At 32.6% G+C, this 26964-nt stretch overlaps 2 protein-coding genes across 9 annotated transcripts; both read right to left on the bottom strand.

Annotated features, from left to right (window-relative positions):
- Window positions 1-189: 189 nt before the first annotated feature.
- Window positions 190-2854, bottom strand: LOC106401172 (transcription factor VOZ1). Of its 5 annotated transcripts, none has more exons than XM_013841627.3 (5): window positions 2649-2854; window positions 2088-2346; window positions 1811-1966; window positions 1241-1745; window positions 190-1156 (listed from the first exon to the last, which is right to left on the bottom strand). In XM_013841627.3, the coding sequence occupies exons 2-5, from the start codon at window positions 2316-2318 to the stop codon at window positions 597-599; spliced, it is 1452 nt and encodes a 483-aa protein (XP_013697081.1). In that variant the 5' UTR covers window positions 2319-2346; window positions 2649-2854; the 3' UTR covers window positions 190-596. The 5 variants fall into 5 exon arrangements, with proteins under 5 accessions (XP_013697081.1, XP_013697084.1, XP_013697083.1 ...); XM_013841630.3 differs by having other exon boundaries at window positions 1241-1727; XM_013841629.3 differs by having other exon boundaries at window positions 1811-1960.
- A 20664-nt stretch (window positions 2855-23518) lies between these two features.
- On the bottom strand, window positions 23519-25657 carry LOC106435091 (syntaxin-61). 4 transcript variants are annotated; one of them, XM_013875938.3, is made up of 8 exons: window positions 25418-25657; window positions 25057-25123; window positions 24868-24981; window positions 24491-24604; window positions 24227-24414; window positions 24032-24122; window positions 23884-23949; window positions 23519-23803 (listed from the first exon to the last, which is right to left on the bottom strand). In XM_013875938.3, exons 2-8 carry the CDS (start codon window positions 25108-25110, stop codon window positions 23693-23695), a joined length of 738 nt encoding a protein of 245 aa, XP_013731392.1. In that variant the 5' UTR covers window positions 25111-25123; window positions 25418-25657; the 3' UTR covers window positions 23519-23692. The 4 variants fall into 4 exon arrangements, with proteins under 4 accessions (XP_013731392.1, XP_013731393.1, XP_048614611.1 ...); XM_013875939.3 differs by having other exon boundaries at window positions 25057-25127; window positions 25418-25643; XM_048758654.1 differs by having other exon boundaries at window positions 24491-24608; window positions 25418-25605.
- Window positions 25658-26964: the final 1307 nt, after the last annotated feature.

Here is a 26964-nt window from a genome sequence, read left to right as displayed (position 1 = left end):
TAAAATACTCTAAAACATCTAAACTATCTGATTCGGTTCTGGTACCGTACCAAGCTCTTAAGTTTTGTTTAGATATTTTTGTAAAACGGTTCATATCGAATTTTTTTGATTTGATTTTTTTTTTTTTTTTTGTTCGGATTAAGGCATTCGGTTTGTGGGTAAATACGCCCAGGCATATGATAGACTAAGAGCAAGAACGGTGTTATCATTCAAGTTTCGGACTGTATAAGAACACAATAAAACGATAACCAAAACGGTTACATAACTCGTCATCTGCATTCGAAAATGCATCAAAATACATATAAACCGGAATGTCACCTTCCATAGACTGAATCTTTAAAAAAAAAAAGCAGTCTCCTTCTCAACTTTTACTTGTGGTTAGAAGAAACAAGCTCTCTCAAACTCCATGACAGTCTTCTTCTGCATCCCCTTTCTTGTTATATATACACATAGTAATCTCCATGGATATAGAGATGATTATAGTCATAAGATAAAAAGAAAAGAAAAATCCATAACCTGCCCTACAAGATGTAGAAGCTTCTTCTTCTGCTGCCTGGTTTAAATAGTAAGCAACAGTGTTTTGTTTGTTTCGTTTCTCAGGGAAGATAATAGTCGGTTAGATTTCCGACAAGATAGTTAAACTCTTCACCTACTCCATACTCATTCCCCTGCTCTACTACTGTGTTCTGAACATTCCCTGTGGTAGTGGCTGCCACTTTTGTGTTCACTTTTGGCCTTCCTTTGATGCAGCGTTTGTTGTTGACATTCTCTTGAGGGAACTCAGCAGTGAGTCTTCCCATCTGTTTCTGCAGATCAGCAACCGAGTCAGTTGATAATTTTCCCTTTGAGTTCTTCTTCCCATCAACAACGAGCTTGAGCTCGAGCCTGTACAAGGCACAAGCGTCGCACTTGTTGATCTCGTACTCGTAAAGATGCCATTCGAAATGGTGCAGAGGCTGTGGATCCATGTAGTAAGACCTCTTCAGCCCTCCGAACTCGCTCATGATCTGTTTGCGCGACTCGTGCCAGCCGCGACCGTTGTAATCCGGTAAGGATCTTTGCTTTCTGTTCCCGCTCTCAAAGGCTCTCCTCGGCTTGTCGAAGAACAGCCACTCCCTTAGTGTCTCACTCTCTAGAACCGTGAGATCAAAGAGCTCTACAGTCGCACCAAAAAATCAAGGTTTGAGGCTAATCAGATCAAGTACGTAAACTTCATGAAATCAAAGAGACCAAAGCTTACCAGGAGCATTCCAAGGAGATTTAGCAGTTGCAGCTCCTTCACACTCGGGGATACCGACATCTTTCCCTCCAGCTTTGGCGCTTAGAGCTGCAAAAAGCAGACCGTCTTTCAAGCCAATGCCACCAGGACGCACGACGGGATTCATCCCTGGTGGGCCTTCGTTGAAAGCAAGCGCAGCGTGGAAGCTGCTGCAGTAATCCTGGAACCAGTCGAACCCTTGAGCAGGCCTAGGGCAATCCCAAAGAGCACATTTTGGACCCAAGAAGGCAGATGGTGGAGGGCAGATCGTTGGGATGAAAGCAGAGATGTGTAAAGGTCCATAAGTGGGACAATCGTTGAAACCACCGTTGAAGTTTGGCTCAAACTCTTGTTGCAGATCGTACTGATTGTAATCCAAATGAGCGGTTCCGTCGAAGTTGTTGCCAACTACTAAGCAAGGGTCTTTGCCATGATCATCAGCCAATGAAAATCCATGTTCTGATTTCTCCTGGACCAAATTGTATCCCTGTCAAAATTCAGCATTAGACACACAATAATAGACTCCACAGACAGCTAAAGTGAGTAACTGACCCTTTGGAAGACAGCAGCTTTTCCAGCTTCGAGATTCTGATCAGTAGGCTCAGGCTTGGGTGGAGCTAACTTGCTGGTTGCATCATCTTCCTCATCACAGAGCTGCAGCAGCCGGCAAATGTCTGTTGAGAAAGATCCCAGAGTACCACCCTGTTCCTAACCAAAACAAAACCCACACAACTAACAATGACCAAAGCATGCAAGTTACAAACAAGCAAACAAGATGTAACTTTGGAATATATATAAAAATGAATATCAAGACAAGTAGATTGCATACTTGTTGCAAGGATGAAGCTGGAGAAGGCTCGTTGAGCTCAGACTTCCACTCACGGAGCATCTGATTGACTTGCTCCTCAAGAAGCGTGACATCAACACCCCTGCTCTCTTTCCTCGCAAACTGGAGATCCAAAAGCATCCCTTGCAAATCATCAACGCGGTTCTTGGCTTTATCCTTGAACAGCTTGTGCGAAGCAGATCTGCAAGTTATCTTAGATCTCTTCCCCGTCATAAGAAACAAACACCTCCTCACACAGATTCTGCAAAACACACACACACAAAAACAAATAACATACTTCACATCAAAAAGAGAAGAATCTAGCAAACATAATCACTCTGTTACACTGACAAGATGAACCATCAAAAGCCCTTTACTTGAAACAGAGTAAAGATCGTCGCTTTTGATCAAACCCTCGATGGGAAACAGCTTAAAAACAAGGAATCAATCATGCATAGAGTTAAAAGTAACAACAGATCAAGCTAATCCACAAGAACAACTCAATCATGTTGAAGCAAAAGGCGAGAGCTTTTTCGAGCTGATGAACCCAGGAAATGAACTTACTGTAGGAGAAAGATCTCAATTCGCAATCGGAGAAGATAACCCACAAAGGAATCGGAGAAGAAACGTTGCTTGGTTCTCTTCTTCCCCACTTTTCTTTTTCCTTTTATGAGCAAAAGAGACGACCACCATGTATTGTGTACACTTGGAGAACAGTACCCTTTATTCTTCCATTAAATGTTTTTTTTTTATCATTTTATGGGTATAAAGTTTATTTGATTCTTAACCATCATTTTTGGAATAGCTGTCAAAAAAAAAACATCATTTTTGGAATATAAAATTTAAAAGTGTGTAGTTTATGTACTTCTAGTTACGTATCATTATAACTTCTCATTTTCTCTATTTTACTTTTTCTATTCTATATGTTTTACTTCTGAAGCAACTAATTCTTTTCATTTTTTGAAAATCTAAGAAAGTTAATAAAGAAAATTTTGTAATTATCCCAAAGTAATTTATGATACACATATGTTGTAATCAAAACTAACTGGTATACATATCTAAATCTCTAACTGGTAACTATAAAAGGAATAAAAGGAATAGAAAAAAATGAATAAAATAAAAAGAAAATCTATTCCTTTTCTATTTTGTCGAGGAATAATTGTAGTCTTTTATTTTTTAAATCTTAAGGAATGTTAAGGAATTATAAGTAACAAATATTCCTTGTAAATGGTGAAAATTATAAGGAATGTTAAGGAATTAGCTATTCCCACCAATTCCCTTGGTCACCAGTTGGAACCTTGGTATATAACGAATATGATAAATAACTTAAATGTTGGTAATTCCTAATTTTTCAAAAACTTATTTTTGACATGTAAAAGATTGGATGCATAAATTCAGAATTTTAACGGTTATTAAAAAAAAAAGCAAGAATGTCAGCATCAAATGGATTGTTAAACTTCTTGTCTTGTGAAAATAGCTTACATGCTCAATGTCAACATGCCAATGCTATTGTCTTCTTACATAAATACATATATTCGTTTAAAACTCATTAAAGCCTAAATACTAATTGTCACTCATTTTATAGTTATTTCTACAAGTCTTCATGTATTTGTTTTAAAGGTCCGATAAAAGCAACAAGTTTAAAAATAAAAAAAACATATAACCAACATAATAAAAATAAAAAAATTATTACTTAATACACACAACTTACACAACTAAACCGGAGAGAAAAATATCCAGAAACAAAAGGTACTCTCAACAACCTTAATATAATTTGTGTAATCTCAACAGTACAAGTAACAAATTAAAAAGACAAACAAACAATAAGTCTCAATGACACGCAAACAATACCACGAACTATATCAATCACATTACTAACACAGTTTAGTCATTCATGAGTAGAGAACAATGCATATACAGTTCATCATCACAACTCTAATCCTATAACAATAAAAAAACTTGAAAAACAATGATCAACCCAAAACGCAAAATTCACGGCTATAATAACCCTAAAAAATATTGAGATAAAACAAGAACTCTGTCCACAACCCCACGTTTGCGTGGCTGCTATGCCCCTAGTAACACTAATGTCTGTGTTTAAACCAACTAGTCTACTATGTCCGGGTGGTAATTCTTGATAGTTTTTGCGGTTTTAAAAAGAAAGTTAAATGTTAAGAGCATTTTTACTTTGTTTCTAGTTTTTTTTGTTAAAATGTTAAATTACTTGTTTCTAGCTGGTTTGTTTTATCCCACTAAACTTTAGGAGAAAGTTATGGTCGGTGTTGTGGCGCGTAGTGGTATTACACATATGTAAAGTTTCCTTTTTATTTTGTAGGTTGTCAACTTGTCTTACTGTTCTGATGTGGTTTTGCATTCCTGAGGTTAGATTTACTAGAATCTAAATAATGTCGCAGCTTTAAATAAATAAATTAAAGTTGTTTGTGACTAAATACAATGTTGTATTTTTCAAGAGCATGTATTATGTAATTCCTTATACAAAATATCACATTTTACAAAATTAAAATATTTGGTAAATTTGCAAAGGTCTCACAGAAAAGTAAATTTGCAACGATTCTTGGGGAAAGAAATAAGAAAAATCAAAGGGATCTTGGTAAAGAATCATAAAATCACAAATTCGACAAGCGTCGTGAATACTTAATTTTTTTATTTTTGTTCTCTTTAGTTTTGGGGTAAGTGATAACAAAATTAGATGTAAAAGCGAAAAGAGGTGTAACGAATGGAGATAGTGGCAAGGAAGGAATAAGTAGCTTTGTTTCCACTATATATGTTCTCTTCCATATTCCTATTTTGTGATGCTTATTTCATTTCGTCACATTATTTGCTTTCGATTTAATCAATGGTAATATTCTATCTTCTTTATTCTTTATGTATTTGCTTGTTATTCTATTTTCCCTGTACACATTGATTTTCGTCTTAACTTTAATACGTTTACTAGGATAAGAGTTGCGCCTTGCGCAGGGTAAATTTATATGAAAATTATTTAAGAAATATCGTATGGAAAAAAATTATATTACTGATCGAATTAATATATTTGGCTTTTAAACAATTTTTTAAACTTTTTTTGTTAATTACATAATTTTTTTACTAATGAACTGATCCCATTTTTGAAAATATTTTAGGTCAAAAAATTATTTATCGCATAAAAACCTAACGTTTAGGCCGAAGAATCTCATGTCTACTATTTGGTTACAATGAAACTATGTCAGTTCGGTTTTATATCATGATTTAGCAATTTAAAAGTTAATTATGGTTATAAGAAGTTTACGTCCACGTGTCAATCCTATCTATCTTCGATATTTTTCTCCTTTTTGTGTCGTTTTGGTTATTGCTCGATATAAATATTGTTTTTTTGAGTTTATTCTCATTTTTTATTTTATTTTGGCCTGAAATTTAGAAAATGTTTAAGATTCAAAATTATTAAAGAGATACATATTTAGGTATCTGCGCCTTGTGCAGAATAAATACTTATTTTATATCTTTCTGCATATTATGAAATAATAAAATAATAATTATATATTAAATAACTAAGAAATCAGTTACTATTATGTAATAAATTGGCTTGCACATATAAATCAAATGACCGCTCTTGTTTATTCGCAATCATTTTAGAATATATAAATCAAAACAATCAATCTTATCTATCGTATATGATATATAATTAAATTTAAACGATATGAAGTATATATATATATATATATTAACATAAACACCTATTAAAATAAAATTATTTATTTATATGTTTTTATTATCATTGTATCTTATTATAGAAAAAAAATAAAACATTGATCACAAAAGTTTATGTGAGACTTTTAACATTTTTAGTAATTTGTACTCGTTTTGAAAAATTCAAAATACAACATATACAAAAATATCTAAATTTTTAATATATGATCAATGTAATTGTGTAATTTTTTTTAATAGTAAAAAATTAAACAAAAATGATATAAAGCATACAGATTATTAGCAAATTTTCATTATTTAAAATCATTAATTACTATATATATCATAATCACATTAGGTAATTCCGTAGGTTTTATCTAAGGAAATAATATATAATAAATAGCCATCTTGCTTTAGTTAATATCATATGATATCATATAGTTGGTATTAAATGTTTCTAATGAGATATAAAAATCGAATTGGACCATCATGTTTTTCAATTTCAATGTGAGGTTGACACATATGACTAATTAACTACCTAATTGATTGACACATAAGCAAGAGATCTTTTTTTAATTATTACAAAATTGAAGTTACATCTTTTCAAATGTTTCTCAATTAATATATAGGGGATATTTTAGTCACAACCAAATTGTTTTCGTTCGGTAGCCACATTTCCAATATTTTTCTTTAAAGTGTTTATAGAAATGAAAAATGTTTTGCTCCTTACATCATAGCTCCTCGGTTTCGAATGGATCGGTCCACCACTTCACTTTAACTTAGACCCGTACCAAACTAATGCACTGGACGGTTGTTGTTTAATTTCTCTTAGCTTCTATTTTGTTTAATTGTTCACCATAATAAGATATCTATAACACATGCCTAAAACGTCCACTTCAGATATAAAAGAAAGAAAAGTGGTTCCACTAGCTCATGCTTAATCATGGGGTCCTGATTTTCTTTTCAAAACGAAACTTAACTTTCTGTTTTGCAAACCATGTTTATTGAATTATCACACACTAGCTAATAAATATCCATCCATGAACAAATATTATTTACTATAGATTTAAAGCTAAACATTTGCTTCTAGCATATTTAAACATCACATATGTCATTAGCGTTAACAAAAGAGTAATGCATGTAAAATATGAATCCATTGATGTTTAGGTTTTGGTAATGTTCTTTGGTATTACGTTAGCATTTTGTCGTGTTTGATTATGTTTGAAGGTTTCCATGATGTTTTTGTTAGCGTAGACGAGGCGACGAAAAATAAGTGCAGAAAGTAAAACACACAAAATTTGTTAACGGGGTTCGTTTTCTACATTTCCGGGACTTCGTCCGGATTTCATTGACTTAGAACAATGAGCAACCTACAATTGCTATATGGTACAACACACACACTAGTGTCTACCACTCTTTTGTAAGTAAATAATCTACAAAGATTAGGAATAAAGCACGCATGCATAAATCCCATCCGGTTCACCGGAGCTCACTATCTTCTACAGCTGCAATCTTCACAGACCACTTAAATGAAACCACCTTTGCTAACCTCCCCTTGAGTCTAGGCTTCAATCTTCCATATCTCGGAAGTACTTCACCAAGTACGTCAGTACCTAACGCACACCAGTGACACTATAAGCACGTCATCTCCAACGCACCATACACTCACCATGAGCTACACACGATGGCTAACTCCACCATACAAAGCGCCAACTCCAATGCCACCAAACTAAGTCCACATCGGACTCCATCAGACAATGCTTCAGAATGTCCTTCGGCACCAAGTAGTAACACACCAAGAAAACCTCTCTCTCTCTCTCTCTCTCTTCTCTGAGGTCCGAATTTTACATAAGACATGCCCCTCCTTAAATAGCAGACCAGATCTTGCTCTTCACGTCTTCAACTTGCTCTCCAAGTCGTCCAAATACACTTAAGACAACTTTCCATTTTCTCTAATGGAAAACTTCATCTTCAAGTAACTCCCTTTTGCTTTATGAAAAACATTCATATGTTTTCAAACATATATATTCTTTCATTTTCCAAGCTTAGCAAGCCCACGTACTCACAAAACCCGAACTCCCATTCAGCTCCACCTTCATGACACACGCCTGTACTATCTCCTGTAGTACTTCGAGAGCTGATACAGATCATCTCAGCAGACTGCATCTTCAATTTCTCCCGTTTTGACTATGCATGTGCACTCATCATAACTAGCTTGAAAACCACGTCTTCAGTCTCCCCCTATGAGTCACATCATGGTCAAAAACCAACTCGAAGATCACCACCTTCCAAACTTATGAAGAAATCCCATCACGCCATCTTCAACAAACTTGTTCTACTTCCTGAATCAGTTTTTGTCCTCATCATCCACGATCTCACTAGTAACTTAGATAACCCGCTCTGATATAAATTGTTAGTGCAAATGAGGCGACGAAAAACAAGTGCAGAAAGTAAAACACACAAAAATTGTTAACGGGGTTTGTTTCCTACATCCCTGGGACCTCGTCCAGATTTCATTGACTTAGAACAAGGAGCAACCTCCAATTTCTATATAGTACATCACACACACTAGTATCTACCACTCTTTTCTAAGTAAATAATCTACACAGATAAGTAATAAAGCACACATGCATAAATCCCATCCAGCTCACCAGAGCTTACTGTCTTCTATAGCTGCAATCTTCACATACCACTTCAATGAAACCGCCTTTGCTAAACTCCCCCTGAGTCTAGGCTTCAATCTTCCACATCTCGGAAGTACTTCACCAAATACGTCAGCACCTAACGCACACCACTGACACCATAAGCACGTCATCTCCAACGCACCATACGCTCACCATGAGCAGCTACATACGAATATACGATGGCTAACTCCACCATACAAAGCGCCAACTCCAACGCCACCAAACTAAGTCCACATCGGACTCCATCAGACAATGCTTCAGAATGTCCTTCGACGCCAATCAGTAACACACCAAGGAAATCTCTCTCTCTCTTCTCTGAGGTCTGGCTTTTACATAAGTCACGTCCCTCCTTAAATAGCAGACCAGATCTTGCTCTACACGTCTTCAATTTGTTCTCCAAGATTTCCAAATACACTTAAGACAACTTTCCATTTTCTCTAATGGAAAACTTCATCTTCAAGTAACTCTCTTTTGCTTTATCGAAAACATCCATATTTCAAACATATATATTCTTTCTTTTTCCAAGCTAAGCAAACAATATATTCTTTATTTTTCCAAGCTTAGCAAGTCCACACACTCACAAAACTTGAACTCCCATTCAGCTCTACTTTCGTGATACATACATGTACTATCTCCTGTAGTACTTCGAAAACTGATATAGATCATCTCAGCAGACTGCATCTTCAGTTTTAAGGATATGCTTTCTTATCTATATTCAAAAGTTTCGTTGATTCATTGTGTAAGGATAATCCCCCCCCCCCCCCCCCCCCTCCCCCCCCTCCCCCAAATACATTCCAACTCGTTGCTCGATAGATCTTCTTTTTATGCGTTTGAATGGTAACAGGCGAAGCCGTTTGCCTTTGCATTTGCATTTGCATTTTAGTCAAGGAGTTGCCACTAAAGGAAAATAGTAACACATAGTAGCAGACTTAATTCCAAAACATGTACATTTGCCTAATACCTCACCATAAATAACATGCGTTTTTGAATCTTGTTTTTCCCTTTTTGATCGTCATTTAAAAAAAAAAGACAAGATGCTTTAAGGAAATTAAATGATAATTTCCTCCTATTATTTCATTTCTCTACCACCAAAAAGATACGCTCATTTTTTTTTCTTTTTATAGTATCAGATAAGATAAATAAAAGAATACTGTACCTCTAGTGGAATTGAAATAACATGTCTATATATTCTTTTCGTCTAAAATGAACATTTTTATCTTTTTGGAAAACAATTACAAACCTGATCGCCTTTACTGTAAAACCCAAACGAGATTAAGTTTCGCTGTAATTTTAACTTTACAAGAACATCTCCAAAAAAACACTATATTATATCTATATTTGAAATTTAAAAGTGTTTTTTTTTCAAAAACAAAACTTCAAACATAACTTCAAAATTATTTGTATTTTATCATATGATCTTTATATTTGTCATAATTAATTTAAATTTATAATTTTTTTTGTAAATAACTAAACACATATATAAAAATATTACAACAGCATTAATTAATAAAATGTTATATTAAAATACAAATTTTAAATAGAAATAACATAATTAATATTAAACTTCAAGCAAAATACCATATAATTCCATAAAACTATTTCCGTAATGCATATATGATCAACTAGTGTATTTCGAAGTAAAAAAATGACTCTTTTTATTTTTAATTTGTAGATTACAAACCAAAAATTGTTGAACTCAAGTGATCTGAAACTTGTAAATACATTAGATCTGAACAGAAAAGTAAAAGGAGGACGATAAATATTGCTAAAAGATTTAACTTCTATAGATGATATTAATACTCAGTGAATACATTCAATCTGAATAAGAAATAATCGTACGAAATAGACATCAAAACAACAATAAAAACAACCATCTTCGGTTACACAAAATTTATTTGGACAATATTTTGGAGATTCTGGATCAAATTTATCTTACTATTAGTGTTGTTGTAATATTTAAAATTATTTAATAGTTATGTCTTCATGTAAATTTTTAAAATATTTTTTGTTGTTAAGTTTCTTTTGTATTGTTGTTGTCTAATCTAGTTTTAAAATATTGTTAAGTTTCTTTTGTATTCTTGTTGTCTAATCTAGTTTTAAGATTTATTTAATTTTATATGTAAAATTTAAATTTATAAAAAATTGAAAATTTTATGAGATATAAAAATTTAAATGATTAATACGATAAACGAGAAAATATTTAAGAATTATAAATGTGATATGTAATTGTAGGAACCAAAATGCAAACAAAAATATGGAACTTTGAATTTGAAGTTTTGAGAAGAGAAACTTCAAATATTGAGTTTCACTCTTTAATTTGAAATTTTTTTAAGAGAGCAAAAAATTTCATATTTAAAGTTATAGAGTATCTTTTGAAGATGTTATAACGTTGGTTATGCACAGAGAATATGTAGCACTTATATATGACGTAGAGAGTTGTAGATAGAGTGACAAAGATATGATTTTGGTATCTCACTCTCAAAGGTCGCTTTCCTAATGAATTCGTCATTATCCAATACTGCCTCAAAATCATCTTAAAAGACCAAAGGAATGTTGAAAAGACAAGTATTAGCACGGACTAGTAAAACCTCAACATCAAACCTTTTTTTTTTCACCTAAGTCAATAGATTAGTTTGTTATTAGGCAGATTCTTCTTGATGGTCGATCTACAAGAATGTGAATGGAAAGAATCTCAAACTCCTCTCTCTTATAAGAAAAGAATCATTACCGGATTGTTGTTGTTAACTTTGGTTGAGTCTTGGAGATTTAATTAATATGATGATGGCTCACTGGAATTATCAGCTGGTTTCTCGCTACCCTTAGCGTCGTGTTACGGGTTAGTCCGCGTCCCTTAGCAAGTTGTTCAACCTCCGCTAGTTTGCTCTGGACATCAGCCTATTTCTTACCGGTTCTTCATCTTTTTCTTTTTTTCTAAACTCCGGTAAATGCCGAAAAAGAGATTCATAAATCTCAACTCATCTAGTAACCAAACCTCAACATTTGTATTTCTTTTACTACTCTTTATCTTATTTGCAAGTTTTAGACAAACCCACATACGTCGCCACAGAAAGCAGTAGGAGCCGTGAGATGATAAGATGAGCTGAACTACAAGAAAGAGAGGTCTTATCTTTATTAATGTATTTGACCCCTTCCCTCCCGCTTTCTTTTTTTTTTTGGCAAGTTCCATTTATTCAATACTCCCTTTGTTTTTTTTTGTATGATGTTTTATGGTATATTTTTTTTTCAATTTATATGATGTTTTGAAATTTATGTTACAACTAAAATTATTGATTAAAATTTTAAAAGAAAATTATTTCAATTTATATGATGTTTTGAAATTTATGTTACAATTAAAATTATTGATTAAAATTTTAAAAGAAAATTAGTAAACATTGGTTGTTTCCAAATTTTACACGTTTACAATAAAGTCAAACAACATTTAGTTACCTAGATCTTATTGTCTCTTTTATTAACATCCAATTTATATCTTCTAAGACTTGTTTTTATTACCAACTTTGTCACCAAACCATTTGTTTAAACAAATGGATCCAAAAGAAAAAAAAAATAAAGAAGAAGAAATAGAAGACAAAAAAAGTAACTCAAGAAATGTGAAAATAATCTATGAAACACTTTCAGTTCAGAAATTGGATTCAAACAAGTTACCTATGGAAGAAGGAGAGTTTCATCCCAGTAAAGAAGTAGATGAAATTATATTGGCTACTCTGAAAATAAATTTATCCTTCAATCTCTATAAGTTTCTTTTTTTAATTCTTATGGTCATTATTACTAAGTGTAAGGAGAAGAAGATAACAAATGAATAAAAAAGTTAAATCCAAATTAAATGTATTTTCTGTTTCTTTTTCTTGCTCTGTTTCTACTGTATTTTTCATTAATTTGTTCTGTTTTTTCTTGCTTTGTTTCTACTTTGTCTCAGATTTGTTGTTCTGTTTTAATATTCTTTTTCTGTTACTATCCATTGGAATTTACGTTTAGTCAACAAAACTATATAGTAAGTCACTTGCTATTGAATATCTAAGTAAACAAATTTTAGTTATAAATAACACTAGATCCTGATCCGCGTGTCAGCGTGGGTATGAATTTACGGTTTTTGATTATTTAACTAACTAAATGATGTATTTGTAATATTTAATATATTATATCCACTAAGTAAATTACTTTTTTGGGGTCATAAACCATTGATTTATGACGAATAGTCGATATCATATAAACAAATTGAACATATGCACGTAATTAGAGAATTGTATACGATATATAAAAACAATGGTTATGAATGTAAAATATGAAAAAATATTATATAATGACTTAGTATGGCATAAAAGATTGTAAATTATTTATACATATTTAAAGAAAATACAATGATTTTTTAAACTTATATGAAGAATTTAACATATAAAAACAGCTGATTTATGTAAATAATTTTAGATGTTTTATTAATAATAAATTATTTATATTTTTTGTTTTGAGATAAAGATAAAAATTAAATGTCCATAACCCAATTATGTTAAAAAAACCTTATTAAGAAAGCCCATGTGATTATCATTAAGGTAACTGAAAAAGACAAACAATAAAATAGGAAGTTTAAATTCATTTAAGCATATTTCATTAATGTAACAGAAAAGACAAGTAATAAATTAGGCAGTGTTATTCTTTTTAAGATATTTCATAAATGTAACTGAAAAAGACAAGCAAAAAATAGGGAGTTTAATTAATGAAGTAAGAACATTTTCAAACGTGTACTTCTCTTTTAATAATATAGATGACAAGAAATATATTGCCATAAACAAATCCACATAAGATGTAACAATAAAAAACCCCAACAATACAAGAACTAATGCGCTCAACACATTTGGAGTAATACAAGATCACAATTAATTTGTATGGGAAGAAGATCATCCTTTTCCAAAACAGATTTTCAAATGGTATATTGTATTTGTTTAATCTTCTAACTTTCAAAATTTCTTGCATACATGATTGAAGAGTCAGAAAAATATTGTTTACCTTTTTTGGTGGAGTATTGATCAAAAGACCTTTTCACCTCAAGAAAAGATCTTCAATCGTTTTTGGGCATTCCTTATATTGCAGTGACTAAATGGCATTAAAAATCTAAGATCTAATATATTTAGATCCGATGACTTTGGTGGTTGACACATCAACTGAATATTAAATCCATTTTTGATGTAGCTTCTTGGAAATCTTCATTCCCACGTTCAATATGTGTTCTTGCATTATCTTGTTGAATAAAAATGGGTTTTCTTCGATATTTCATTGACCATTTTTCATGAATAGCCGAAATAACTTTGTCAACTAGACATGATTTTATGTATTCTCTCTTGATAGATGTTGCTACTTTGAGTTCTAAAGTTTCAGCATATATATTTTTACTTCTCCTTTCAGCTGTCTGCATAGTAACAAATGAAAAGATTCTAATTTTTCCATAAAATATTGATTTTCCTTTTTTTCAAAATCTTGAACAAGCCATAGCAGCTAGAAACATAACATTTCCAATATAGTTATTTTTTTGACATGTATACGATGACTCTTCTTCACTCGGAAGTAGATAATATTTCTTTGGCTTCTTTGTCATATAGAACCATTTTTCATCGATATGCACAATACTGTACATATCAACAATGGTTGGATCATAAGATAATGTATTCTTATCCAGAATAGACATACACAATTGTAGCTTTTTTTAGATGAGGCTTGATGCTATTGGTATGCCATCGAATAATCCTTCTTTCTTACGCCTTAATAATGTTGCAAGACTCACATTCATAGCCATGGACAACAACCACAAAGTTGTTTGTTTGTGTAAGGTAACATGGGTATGAATGTGAGTCTTACAACATTATTCAGGCATAAGAAAGAAGATTTTATTTGATAACATATCAATAGTATCAAGCTTTGTTTAAAGGATGACAATACGAGAGATAGACTAAAATTTTGTATATCTATACTGGATAAGAACACTTTATCTTACAAGCCATAATTTTTTGATATGTACAATATTGTGCATATTGATGAAAAATGGTTTTATATGACGTAGAAGTAGAGAAATATTATCTACTTCCAAGTGAAGAGCTATTGTGTGTCTGTCAATGAAATAACTATATTGAAAAAATTATGTTTTTCGCTGATGTCTCATTCATGATTTAAAGAGAAGGAAAAGAAATATTTTTCTGGAAAAAATCAAATCTTTCCATTTGTTACTAGGTAGCCATCTAAGAGGAAGAGTAAAAATAGAGATGCTGGATATTTAGATCTCAAAGCAACAACATTTACCAAGAGATAATACATAAAATCATTTCTAATTGACAAGGTTATTCTAGCTATTCATGAAAAGTGGCATATGGAATATCGAAGAAAACCGTTTTTATCCAATAAGATAATACAATAACATATATTGAATGTGGGGATAAAGAATTTCAAGCTACATCGGAAATGATATTAGTATTCAATTGATGTGCCAACCACCAAACTCACCAGATCTAAATATATTAGATCTTTGGTTTTTCAATGTCATCTTATATATTAAAACAGAAGTCACAACCTTGATTCATGTGTGATTTTTTTTTAAAATGGACTTAATGAACCTATTCCTAGAAAGTCATGTTACATTTAATATCTAATTTTATCATTTAAATTTTGGACCTACCAAAAAATTTTATTGGGCTATCAATAATTGGATTTAGGAGGTGTTATTGGTTTATATATTTTGATTGATTTAGAAATCCATATAGCATTTATAAATCCAAGTAAAATATGCAAATCCGGAGGTTTTTTCTCGGATTAGAGTCTTTGTATTTTTAACTAAAAAATCAAAACAAATCCATTCAAATCCATTATAAAATCAAATATATTAGTAAATCCTTACGAATGAATAACACTTGATTTGATACAGAATTTATGAATCATTAAACCAATAACACATGATTTTAATACAGATTTGAAAATCATAGAACCAATAACACTAGATTTAGTTCGGATTTTCAAATCCATTAAAATATAACAACCAATAACCCCTACTTAAACAATAGATGATCCATTAGATTTATAGATAGTATAAATTAAATAGATATAATTTAATGTTGTAATATTATACCTCTATATGCTAAATATTTAAATATTTGTCAATGTTAACTTTTAAAATTATAAAGATTTTTTTTTTAAATAACAAAAATCATATTATCTAAAAATGATTAATCTTTACTACTTTAAACCATTGAAAAAAAATTTTAAACTATATAGTTTATTTTAAAAATTAAACAAAAACTAAATGTTAAATTATTTACTCGATAATATAAATCTATGAAGCAAAAAGTTTAATTTTTTATAAACTTTCTAAAGTTGTGAAATGTTACAATATCTTTGAATATGAAAATAAAAAAAAAATTTTACTAATCTTTATATATATATAGTTACAATTTTAATAATGAAATAATAATCCGAAAATATATAAGAAGATACATATACATGTGAAAGTTTGAAACAATCTATTCAATGAAAAATATACAGTGCTCTTATCATGTTTTAAAAATTGATAGACACATATATATTATAATATATACCAATTTAGAATTGAAAACAAAATATTTATATAAAAATAAATAAAAACAAAAACCCGTGCGGTTGCGCGATTCGAGATCTAGTTTAGTCATTATATTACAATATATCGAATGCTCACAATGGTTGAAAACATTGTTCTTGTGGTAGAAAGGTCTTTTGATCAATACTCACGATAAAATAAACAATATTTTGGTAGCTCTTCAATCATGCATGCAAAAAAAGTTTGAAAGATGAAGGATCAAACAAATACAAGTTACCACATATGGTAAATTTGTTTTGAAAAATGATGATCTTTTCCCATACAAATTAATTGTGATCTTGTATTAGTCCAAAATGTGTTGAGTGTATTATGGTTGTCAGATAAGTGAGTAGATTTTGAACTTTCTATTGTTATGGTTTTCTATTGTTGTATGTTTTTTTTTTTTTTTTTGAGAAAGAGCTTTCTATTGTTGTATGTTACTTACTTACGATAACAAAAAAGAGACAAAGTAGAAACAAATCAAAGGAAAAACAGAATAAATTAATGGAAAATATAATAGAAAGCAACAAGAGACAAACATAAACTTTTTTTAAAAAAAATTAACTTATTTAAATATATTTATTATCATCTTCTGTACACTTAGTAAAGGTGACCATAAAACTTAAAATGGAAACTTACAGATTAATAAAGATAAATCTTAAAGCTCAAAAGCTTTAGGAAATTTTATTTTCAGAATAACCAATATAATTTCATCGACTTCTTTACTGGGATGAAACTTTTCTTCTTTCATAGGTAACTTGTTGAAATCCAATTTTTTGAACTGAATGTGTTTTATAGATTCTTTTCACATTTCTTGATTTACTTTCTTTGTCTTTAATTTGTTCTTCTTTAACTTTTTTCTCTTTGATTCATTTATTAAAAAAAAATGGTTTGATGACAAATCGTTGAAAGGTAATAAAAACAATTCTTAGAACATCTTCAGTCCACTTCTATATTTACCGGTATAATAACATTTAAAAGCAAAATTATTATAATCCATCTCTATTTCTTCATCTAAAATACATATTGTTATTTTTCCTCTATTTATAATAACATTCTTCTATATTTTACTATATATATTGGAGACTGATATTATAAAAACATATATTAAAATATATCTCATGTCTATTATAGAATTTCTCTATTTTAGAAGAAGAAATATCAAAATACATTGGATATGGTTTTACAAGATATAAAATGCTAATAAAAGAGGTAGTAAAAGTTAGATAACTAAATGATGTTTAACTTTATTGTAAATCATGTAAGTTTTGAAAACAACAACATTTACTAATTTGCGTTATAAACCAGATTGTGGATGGCTCATAACCAATAGATTATGATTTGTAATCTTTCCATTTATCTATGACGGTGTAATCTCCTATATAAGGAACCTCTATGTTATGAATAAAGATAGACTTTTCCATTACTTTTATAACACGTTATCAGCACAAAACTCTAAATCCCTAAGCTAATACCCAAATCGAAAAACCCTAAAACCCTAACCCTAGTCGGCGATCCGACGAACCCTAAACCCTGATCGCGTCTCTTGTTCCCGCATATGTTCCAGCTCGCGTCCCCGATCAGCTTTAGCCGAAGGCGTTCCTGATCCTAGCTCAGACGGTCGCAACCCGAGAGCAGCTCCAGCACGCGACCTCTTCCTCGTTCGCGATAGTATCAGACAGCTCGTGTCCGACGATCAAGGCGTTCCCGATCAAGCAACAAAGGACGTCTGCGACCCGATAGAAGCGACTCGATCCATTCCAGCTCGCGTCCCGTTCGTGTCCAGCTCGCGGCTCAACTCTTTTGGTGGTCCGATTCAACAATCATCTAAGGTTAAAAGGTAATTCAAAACCTAAGAACCCATAATCGAACATGGATTGATTGATAAAGAATGAAACCCTAAAACCCTAATCTTTATGAATCAAAACCATAGGGTAATAGATCAAAAATCCTAATTGAGTAAATCGAAGCTCTAAAAGTTCGATACCCCAAACCCTAAATCATGTTCCTACATGATTAAAACCCCAAATCGGGTTTTACAAGTTAAAATCCGATAAACTCTAACCCTATATCTATAAACCCTAAATAATATAAGTATCAGAATTAATTATACTATAATTATCAAATAACATATTAAAATCCTAATCGGATATTTTGAAATCAAAACTGTTTTCGGTTTTGATCATTGAGGTTTTAAATCTGATTGAATCTGATGCTATGTTGCTAGAATTGTTTGACCGTTAAATTGATAGATTTATTTTCTCATCCTGCTTGGTTAATTGTTCATCTGATTTAAAATTATTTAAACCGACCAGCCTGTTAAAACATTGATTGAATCTGATAGGTTGCGAGCTTGCTTTGCTTATATAATCTGATAGGTTGATAGATTGATTGAGGTTTACTTGTTTAAAATCTGAATGATCTGATTGCATGATTCTTGAGGTTTAATATCATCTGCTAGGATTGATAGTTTTGTAATATGATCTGTTTTAAATAGAAACCCTAAATAATCCGTATGATAGGTTATATTGATCTAATTTGGATGTCTTTGAGAATTGAGAATCCGTATGCTAGGTTGATAGATTCAGGATAAAATCTAATGTCTTGAGGTTTAAGATTGTATGCTAAGTTCGATTAAATTGATTGATCTGATTATATGTTTTTGAGGTTTGATAAATTCGGATACTAGATAAATTATTTACACATGGTTTATGCCAAATACAAATCAGCCTTGAAACTGATTCATTGAAATTCATGCTTGAAATCTATATTCTAGTATTGCTAAAATCAGCCTTGAAACTGATTCATTGAAATTCCTGCTTGAAATCTATATTCTAATATTGCTAAAATCAGCTTTGAAACTGATTGATTGATTAATGAATCTTTTTACTAGTCTGGCTAAAATCCATTGATTGTTAAACCCTAATTGCATGATTAATTGAATCCGTTTTTGCTAGTCTTGATAAACCATAATATTATGAGCACATAGAAATAGTATTGCTGAGACTTGCTAGAAATTGACTGATTGATTAAATGCCTTTAAGATTGATAGTCTCATTGTCTTCACAAGATTGAAATCCGAATTGATTGTTTTTAAGAGTAAGGCCGCATGAAAATTATACCTAAATATTGAGTGATATATGATTTGAGATGTCGAAAATCAACCTGGATTTTGCTGCCCTAAATCTCTCTGGAGATAATTATTTACGGTGGGCATTGGATACAAAAATTATCCTAAAGTCAAAAAGACTTGATGAATGTATCATAGAAGGCAATAATGCCAATGAGAAAGATTGATACAGAGCAATATTAATTATTAGCCATCATCTTATTAAGAGTCTCAAAGATCAGTATCTGACTATAGAGAATCCTCTAGACCTTTGGACAGAGTTAAAAATCGAGATATGATCACCAAAGAACAGTGTTATTACCAAAAGCCCTATTTGATTGGAGGAATCTTAGAATCCAGGACTATAAGTCCGTGGATGAGTCTATTGCTAGTTGGGCAAAATAATGGATTACTGATGAGAAACAGTGAATTGAGACCTCCTGGATTAACCCCATTACCTGATACCAATAAAGCCGCAGAAGAAAAAATAAAGGTAACCACGTCCAGAATGATAGACCACACGGTCATGGCCGTGGAGGGTGGAAAGGATGTGGCCATGGCCACTATAACACATTTGGCCGTGGGAATCACTATGGCAGAGGCCGTGGGTATCAACCCAATTTGAGCCATGGTCAAGGCAGTGGCCGTGGTATATCCTTTAAACCACAAAGCTCGACCAAATCAGTGTACCATAGATGTGGAATGGGGAACCATTGGGCTAAGATATGAAGGACTCCCAAACATTTTTGTGACCTCTATCAAAGAGAGTCTGAAAGGGAAGAATCATGAAACCCACTTGGTCTATAAAGATGGTGAAAATAATTTCGAACATGATCAAGATGATCTTATGGAATATGAGACTTATGATTGCCTAAAAGAATCAAGTTGATAATCTGATTTCGACATCAAACTTGTGTGATTGCTTTGCTTGTATGATTTCTCTGATTTTTATCTCTTTGAATTTATTTCTATTACATTGTCTGCTTAGATTAAATGAATGAATGATTTTTCTATATGAGTACACTGAAAAACCCCAATATAAGTACTAAAGCAGATATCGCCAGTCTGAAAGAAGACTATGGCTAGGCTAATATATTATTGTTTAAGGGTATGCGTCTAGAAATCAGTGATGCCTTATATTCACCCAGCTCTAAGAGCAAGAGAAGCCTATTGAGTTTTAAAGATATAAGAATGAATGGTTTCCATATTGAAACAATGGGCGAAGGAAACAAAGAGTTCCTTCAGATATATGTATAAAATCGCCCAAGGCCATAATAAGTCCTAAAGACTATTCCTGCATTCACTACTGACCTAGACTATGCATAGATCAATATGATAGAGGCTAAAAGCCTGAGAAAATATACACTTTATGGCATGACCGGATTGACCATCGTGGTCCAAACATGATACGAAAATTGATATTCAAAAGGCACACATTAAAAGATAAGAAGAGTTATCCCATAGAATCTCACGTGTGTAGCATATACACAAGGGAAACTCACCAGTAAAATGGCTACGAGCCCCTTTTTCATAAATAAAGACTATATGTCTAGATAATACTAGTGAATACATGTCCCAAGCGTTTAAATGATTATGGTATGTCCATGGGGGTAAGTGTGGACAATTCTGTGATACATGTCCATACCAAGAACGGCTTGGTCGAAATCTTTTAAAACGCAAATAGCTGATTGATAGACCATAACTTATGAGGTCAAAACTCCCATTCACAGCTTGGACCACACGAAATTTACATGCACCTAAGTTAATACGCATCAGGCCATTTAGTGAGCATATATATCCCCTATCACAATTATTAACGGGTCAAGAGCCAGACATACCCCATCATAAGACATTTGGATGTGCTGTCTATGTACTAATTGCTCAACCACAGAGAACTAAGATGGGACCTCAAAAGGAGGATGGAGATATATGTTGGATATGATTCTCCCACAATAATAAAGTACTTTGAGCCAACTATGGGTGATTATATTTTAGGCCAGGTACACGGATTATTTTAAGACCAGGAGGAGAAAAAATAATAATAAACCTGGTAAAAGAATGGTAAAAGAAATAGAATGGAATCAACCATCAATGTCTTGGCAAGATCCTCGGACTAAAGAATGTGAAATAGACGTCCAAAGATTATACATTTACAAAGCTAGCTAATCAAATGACAGACACATTTGCTGACCCGAAAAAGAATGACTAAGTCATATATAAACCAGCTTGTAAAGCACCATCGAATTTGAAGTCCAAGAAGAGACACAGTCAAGTTGCTACAGAGTCTAGACAATGTATAAAACGTGGTAGACCAAATAGGTTCCAAAAGATAAGAATCTTCGGAAACAAAAGAAAGGTGCAGAGAATGATAATCAAAATCCAAATCCGAGGTTACTAAGGAAACCATCCCAGACATGGAGATAAGGCCGGCCGGCTCTAAGGTACAAGTACCAAACAATGTAGCTTGGGACGCCAAGCTGCAAAGTATTAAAGGTCCTGATAATAATGAATCTCAATCGATTATATCATGTCTGGAATATAATGGAACCAATAAGGAATGTCGACATAAGATGATTTATTTGCATACAAGGTAGCACTTGAATTTATGAATATAAGAGAGGATCATGAACCCACGTCAATATAAGAGTGCGCACTCGTAGAACAGATTGGATTGAATGGAAACGTGAGGTTAAATTGTCTAAGGAAAAAAGGCGTATTTGGCCATATGATTAAGACGCCATATGATGTTAAAACCAGTGGATATAAATGGATCTTGTGAGGAATAGAAATCGTGAGATATAAAGCTGATGTTGCACAAGGATTCTCACAAAGACCATTAATAGATTATGAGGAGACCATTAATAGATTATGAGGAGACATACTCCCATGTGGTGGATGCAACTACTTTTAGATTTCTCATAAGTCTGGCTATATAAGAGAGAAAATTAGACTTGCAGCAAGTTGATGTAGTGACTGCATATTTATATGGTCCACTGGATAATGAAAGTACTAGAGGGTATTGAGCTAAAAGTACAGCAAGTTCCCGAGAACAATATTGATAATCATCAAAGTATATGATCTGAATATCATAGGAACCTCTGGATACAATTTCTCAAACAGTTGAATATCTCAATAAAGAGTTTGAGATGAATGATCTTGGAAAACAAAGTTTTGTTTCGGATTACAGCTTGAGTACATTAACAATAAAATCTCTGTGCATCAAATAGTATATACTGAAAAGGGTACTTAAGAGATTTAATATGGACCAGTCTCACCCATTATCTAGTACATGGACGTGAGATCACTTGTTTTGGACACTGATCCATTCAGTCCAAAGGTGGACGATAAATAAGTCCATTTAGTCCTGAGATGGACGATGTAGAAGTCTTGTTTTAGACACAATCTGATTGGTCCATAAGAAGGACGATGAAGAAGCCTTTGATTTTGGTATATTTTATACTAACCAGCCCAAAGAGGGGTTATTTGGTTTTGTTGATTTGTTTTCAGACAGGTTATGTTTTACACATGGTGGTACACGCATATCACAGCAACATCATCCAAGATTTCGTGTGTGTGTATTTGAGGTCGATGACTCAATATGTTCGATCAGATTGTGGCATGGCCGATGGTAAAGAAGAACCAACTATCATGTTCGAGGACGAAGCATATTCTGTCCAAGATCTTCATCACCCACGGATTGCAGAAAATTGGAGAGGTCCAAGGGACCTTCAGTAATGTCCAATTCAAGGGGATTAATGTGTGTTGTGCTCTTTTTCCTTCACTATGGTTTTGTTCCAGTTGGGTTTTTCTGATAAAGTTTTAATGAGGCAACATTAAAGCACATTACAAGCTCTAAATGGTTATGGCATCTAAGGGGGAGTGTTATGAACCAGATTGTGGATGGCTCATAACCAAGAGATTATGATTTATAATCTTTCTATTTATCTACGACGGTGTAATCTCCTATATAAGGAACCTCTATTTTACGAATAAAGATAGATTTTTTCATTACTTTTATAACATTTTAATATTTTATAACATTTTAATATTATTTAAATAGTTTAACGTAAATAGTTTCAAAACTTCATACAATCTAAAAGAAACAATATACTCTAAACATCATACGAAAAGAAATGGAGCGAGTATGTTTAATATTGGTTTATGTGAAAGTTCAGCTCATCTTGTATTTAACTTGACTAGAGTTTAAACAGCATGGTGAACAAAAACAATAACAAATCAAGTAGTTTCCTTTTTAAATTGTTTTCTGAGTTAAAATGTTTTCTGAGTTTGGATTTGCAAGGAAAAAGTGCTCTTTAGATTTGAGACTTGTGTTAGTGAGACGACACAGCCCAAAAAAATAAAAAATAGAATTCAATCTCAAAGATTTACCAGAGTTGGCGTGGATAGGAGGATACAATGACAAACCAGACAACTTTCTATGTAATATATATGTTCCTTTCTGTTTTCACCATAAAAAACATAACAGAGTAGCATCAAGAGACCGTCTCTAAGTAAGAATCCAGCTTTTTTAGGTCAAGAAGACGAGAACGAATAGGATGATGAACAAGACGAGCAAGAAACATATCATCATCATCTGCCCTTTCGCTCCTGCTTTCTTCATTACCATCCCCACTTTTTTCTGTTCGCAAACAAAAATCATTTCTTTACCACCACGTGCTTTAATACTACAACAAAGAAAGACCATTAGAGTGTCTTTACCTGAACAAAGTCAAGCCTGTTCTTTGTACTGTCCATCTCTGTACCCAATTCATCTATTATTCTCTCCTGCAACACCCATCCAAACAAAACAAAACTTGATGTTTCGCACTTCTGCAGATATTGAACTTGCTTTATCTATCTAACTAACCTGTGCAACAAGTTCATCATGTATAGTAAGCCCCACCCCTCCAATTCTCTCTACACTTTTACTCAGCTCATCCAATTCTTCATCTTGTTGCCTGAAGTGGAGAAAGAGTTGATGTAAACTTAAGGCACAGATGTGTAAGCATTGTAACCACATTAAAGCAAATGAGAGATTGCAAAATAATGTAAAGAGCTTTACTTTATCAACAGCATCTGCCTATCTGATTCTGATTGTACAAAACCATCATCGTCTCTTCCTCCATACTGATCGTATCTATTTGCCTCATTCGAGTTTGGCATTCTCATTAATTCCAGGCGCACTTCACTTGCATTACCAACTCCAGCATTACCCTTACCAGCTAGAACACCAGTCTTCACATTCCGCACCTATTTATAAAAAAGGTATTGTAATTGTAATGCCACTCTCTAAAGCTGTCAATAAAAAAGCAGTATTTATTCATACCTGTGTCCTAGCATTACTAGTCCATCTCCTGCGTCGTTCAAGCTCAGCCTGATCAATGCCATACAAGGCAGGATCTTTTGCTGCAACGGTAATCGCTTTTTCCAGCTCATCTACCTTCCTATCAGCAAGGATAGCTTCAATAGCCATGAAAAGGACTCCACTTTGAATGGTTCACTTACTTATTCTAATGGATAACTGAGTTTTGAGTCTTTTGACATTACACTAACAGAAAAACATCCTACACGATGAGCAGCTGGTGATTCAGCATCTATCATCCCATATTGACCAACACAAATCATATTCTACACGAGCTAAAATTATTAAATCAGTTTTTTTTTTTTATCATTATTAAATCAGATATACAGGGGTGTACCTACCTGCCACTCGATGCTTCCACAGTTAGCAAGAAGCTCTTTGGTGGCATGGACTTGATCCCCCATGCCTGGAGAGATACACTCCCATTTGTGGAATGCTGATTGCAACTTATCAATCTAACAACAAAAGCATCCAACATTTAGACACTGTCCTGACAAACCTCTGCCCAAAACCAAACACACAAGACTTACAGAATCTTGGATCTCTTCTTTAACAATGTAGAATGGATCTTGCGCTGAAGACATCCCCACAAAATCTCTAGCTTAAATTAAAACAAAATACAATTAAAAAAGGAAGAATAATTAATTAAATTCTGCAAAATTCAACAGCTGCACAATTAGGGTTTCTAAGTCACACTGATCATCTCGGCGCATCAATAAGATTTCGATTAAATTATGGCTAATCTACGGTAACAAAGTTTAGAGCTTTATGAATCTCTATTCTTTTTTTAAGATCGATACCAAAAAGACAAAAAAAAATGGCAGAAAAGATGACGACGTGGAATAGTGCAAAGCGCAATTGATATAGAGATTGGAAGAAGCTTTCGTTTACCAGGCGGAAGGCGATGCGGTGAAGATAGAGGAAGAAGAGCGAGCGGCGGTGAAGTAAACGAGTTCCGGCGTGATATTTGTCTCTCTGACGCACAGCAAAACGCGTCACCCGCGGTTCTCGGCTTCGAGAGCTTAACCTTTGGGCCTATTGGAGAAACTTACAAAGCCCAATAACTGAACATGACGATGATGGTGTTTGGTGTTTGGTGTTTTGAGTGTGGATTAGTATTTTGTGTGCTGACATTTTCAGTGTATATTGTTTTTAATATACTCCAACCGCAGTTTCATTTTGAGGAAAACGAATTTTCTATACACTGACGAATATTTGCTTCTTCTTTTGTTGAGAGAAAATATTTGCAAAATTAGTTGGTGTTTATCTTGCTAAGGAATTATGTACACATAGTTTAGTGTTGTTGGAAACTAGTATATATTTTATAAACTCAAAACTGAGTATATTTTAGATATAAATACCATAGGATAGTATTAAAAACAATGATCACAAAATAGCTATTAAGGATCAAAATGAGTAAAATATATTTCATTAAAGAGATAAAAACATTAATATCCATATGATAAACTAATTTAATCTTAAACTTTATATCTGAGGGGTGAAGTTTTGGGGATGGGGTGAAGTTTAAGAATTTAAAATGGGAGAATTGGAAAAATAGAACACTTTGAACTTTTGTTTGTCACAATAAGACTTTTCATACTTTTGGTAATTCTGAACATGTTTTACCATTCTCTAATGGAAAAAATAGTAAATTAAATTTTAAAAATGTAAAAAAATATGAAAAGTGTTGGAAACATAAGTATGACAATATATATGTTTAAACTTAAAAAAAAAAAATTGGAATCATATTTTATTTTATCTTCTAGTTACAGTTAGAATACTCATTCTGGTAATCTACCTAGTTTATATGTCTGATTCTAAGTTTTAAACATAGATATATCATGGGTATATACCGTAAACTACCATTTCTTGTATATTCTAGCAAAGATAGATTCGGTTACGTTATAATCAAGAAAGATGTCTTCGGTATACCTACAACTTGATAACGATATATAGCCACAACTCGATGATATAGGTCGGTTATATTACGTTACATAACTTGTTCTGCCATTTACCTTATATGACGCCTACAGGAACAATACATCTCTCACCAACTATATGGTGTTCTGCTTAGGTAGTGTACATATTCTAGGCAAGTCGTGAAAATATGGAAACTTCCATATTCGGTTAAAGAAGTTTCCTAAATCTAAACTAAATCTACCCTAAATCCCTCAAAATATATTTGAGAATATTTTCTCCACGTTCTTCTCCTCCTCCTCCTCCTCCCACGATCTTTTTTTCTTCTTTGTGTTTCTATTTTCTTCATCCAAAAAGTCATCTCTTCTCTCTATCAACACAACATGGTTCTAATCTATGTTAAATCTGGTGAATGGGTGTCTAATTGCAGTGAAGAGTGGAGTTTCGTGGTAGACACATCAAGACGTGGTCGACTGGTAACATTAGAAACTACTACTCCATTGGAGAATCCTCCATTAATA

The sequence above is a fragment of the Brassica napus genome, chromosome C5 (assembly GCF_020379485.1).
Source record: "Brassica napus cultivar Da-Ae chromosome C5, Da-Ae, whole genome shotgun sequence".
Lineage (NCBI taxonomy): Eukaryota > Viridiplantae > Streptophyta > Magnoliopsida > Brassicales > Brassicaceae > Brassica > Brassica napus.
This window is presented reverse-complemented; position numbering and strand designations above follow the sequence as displayed.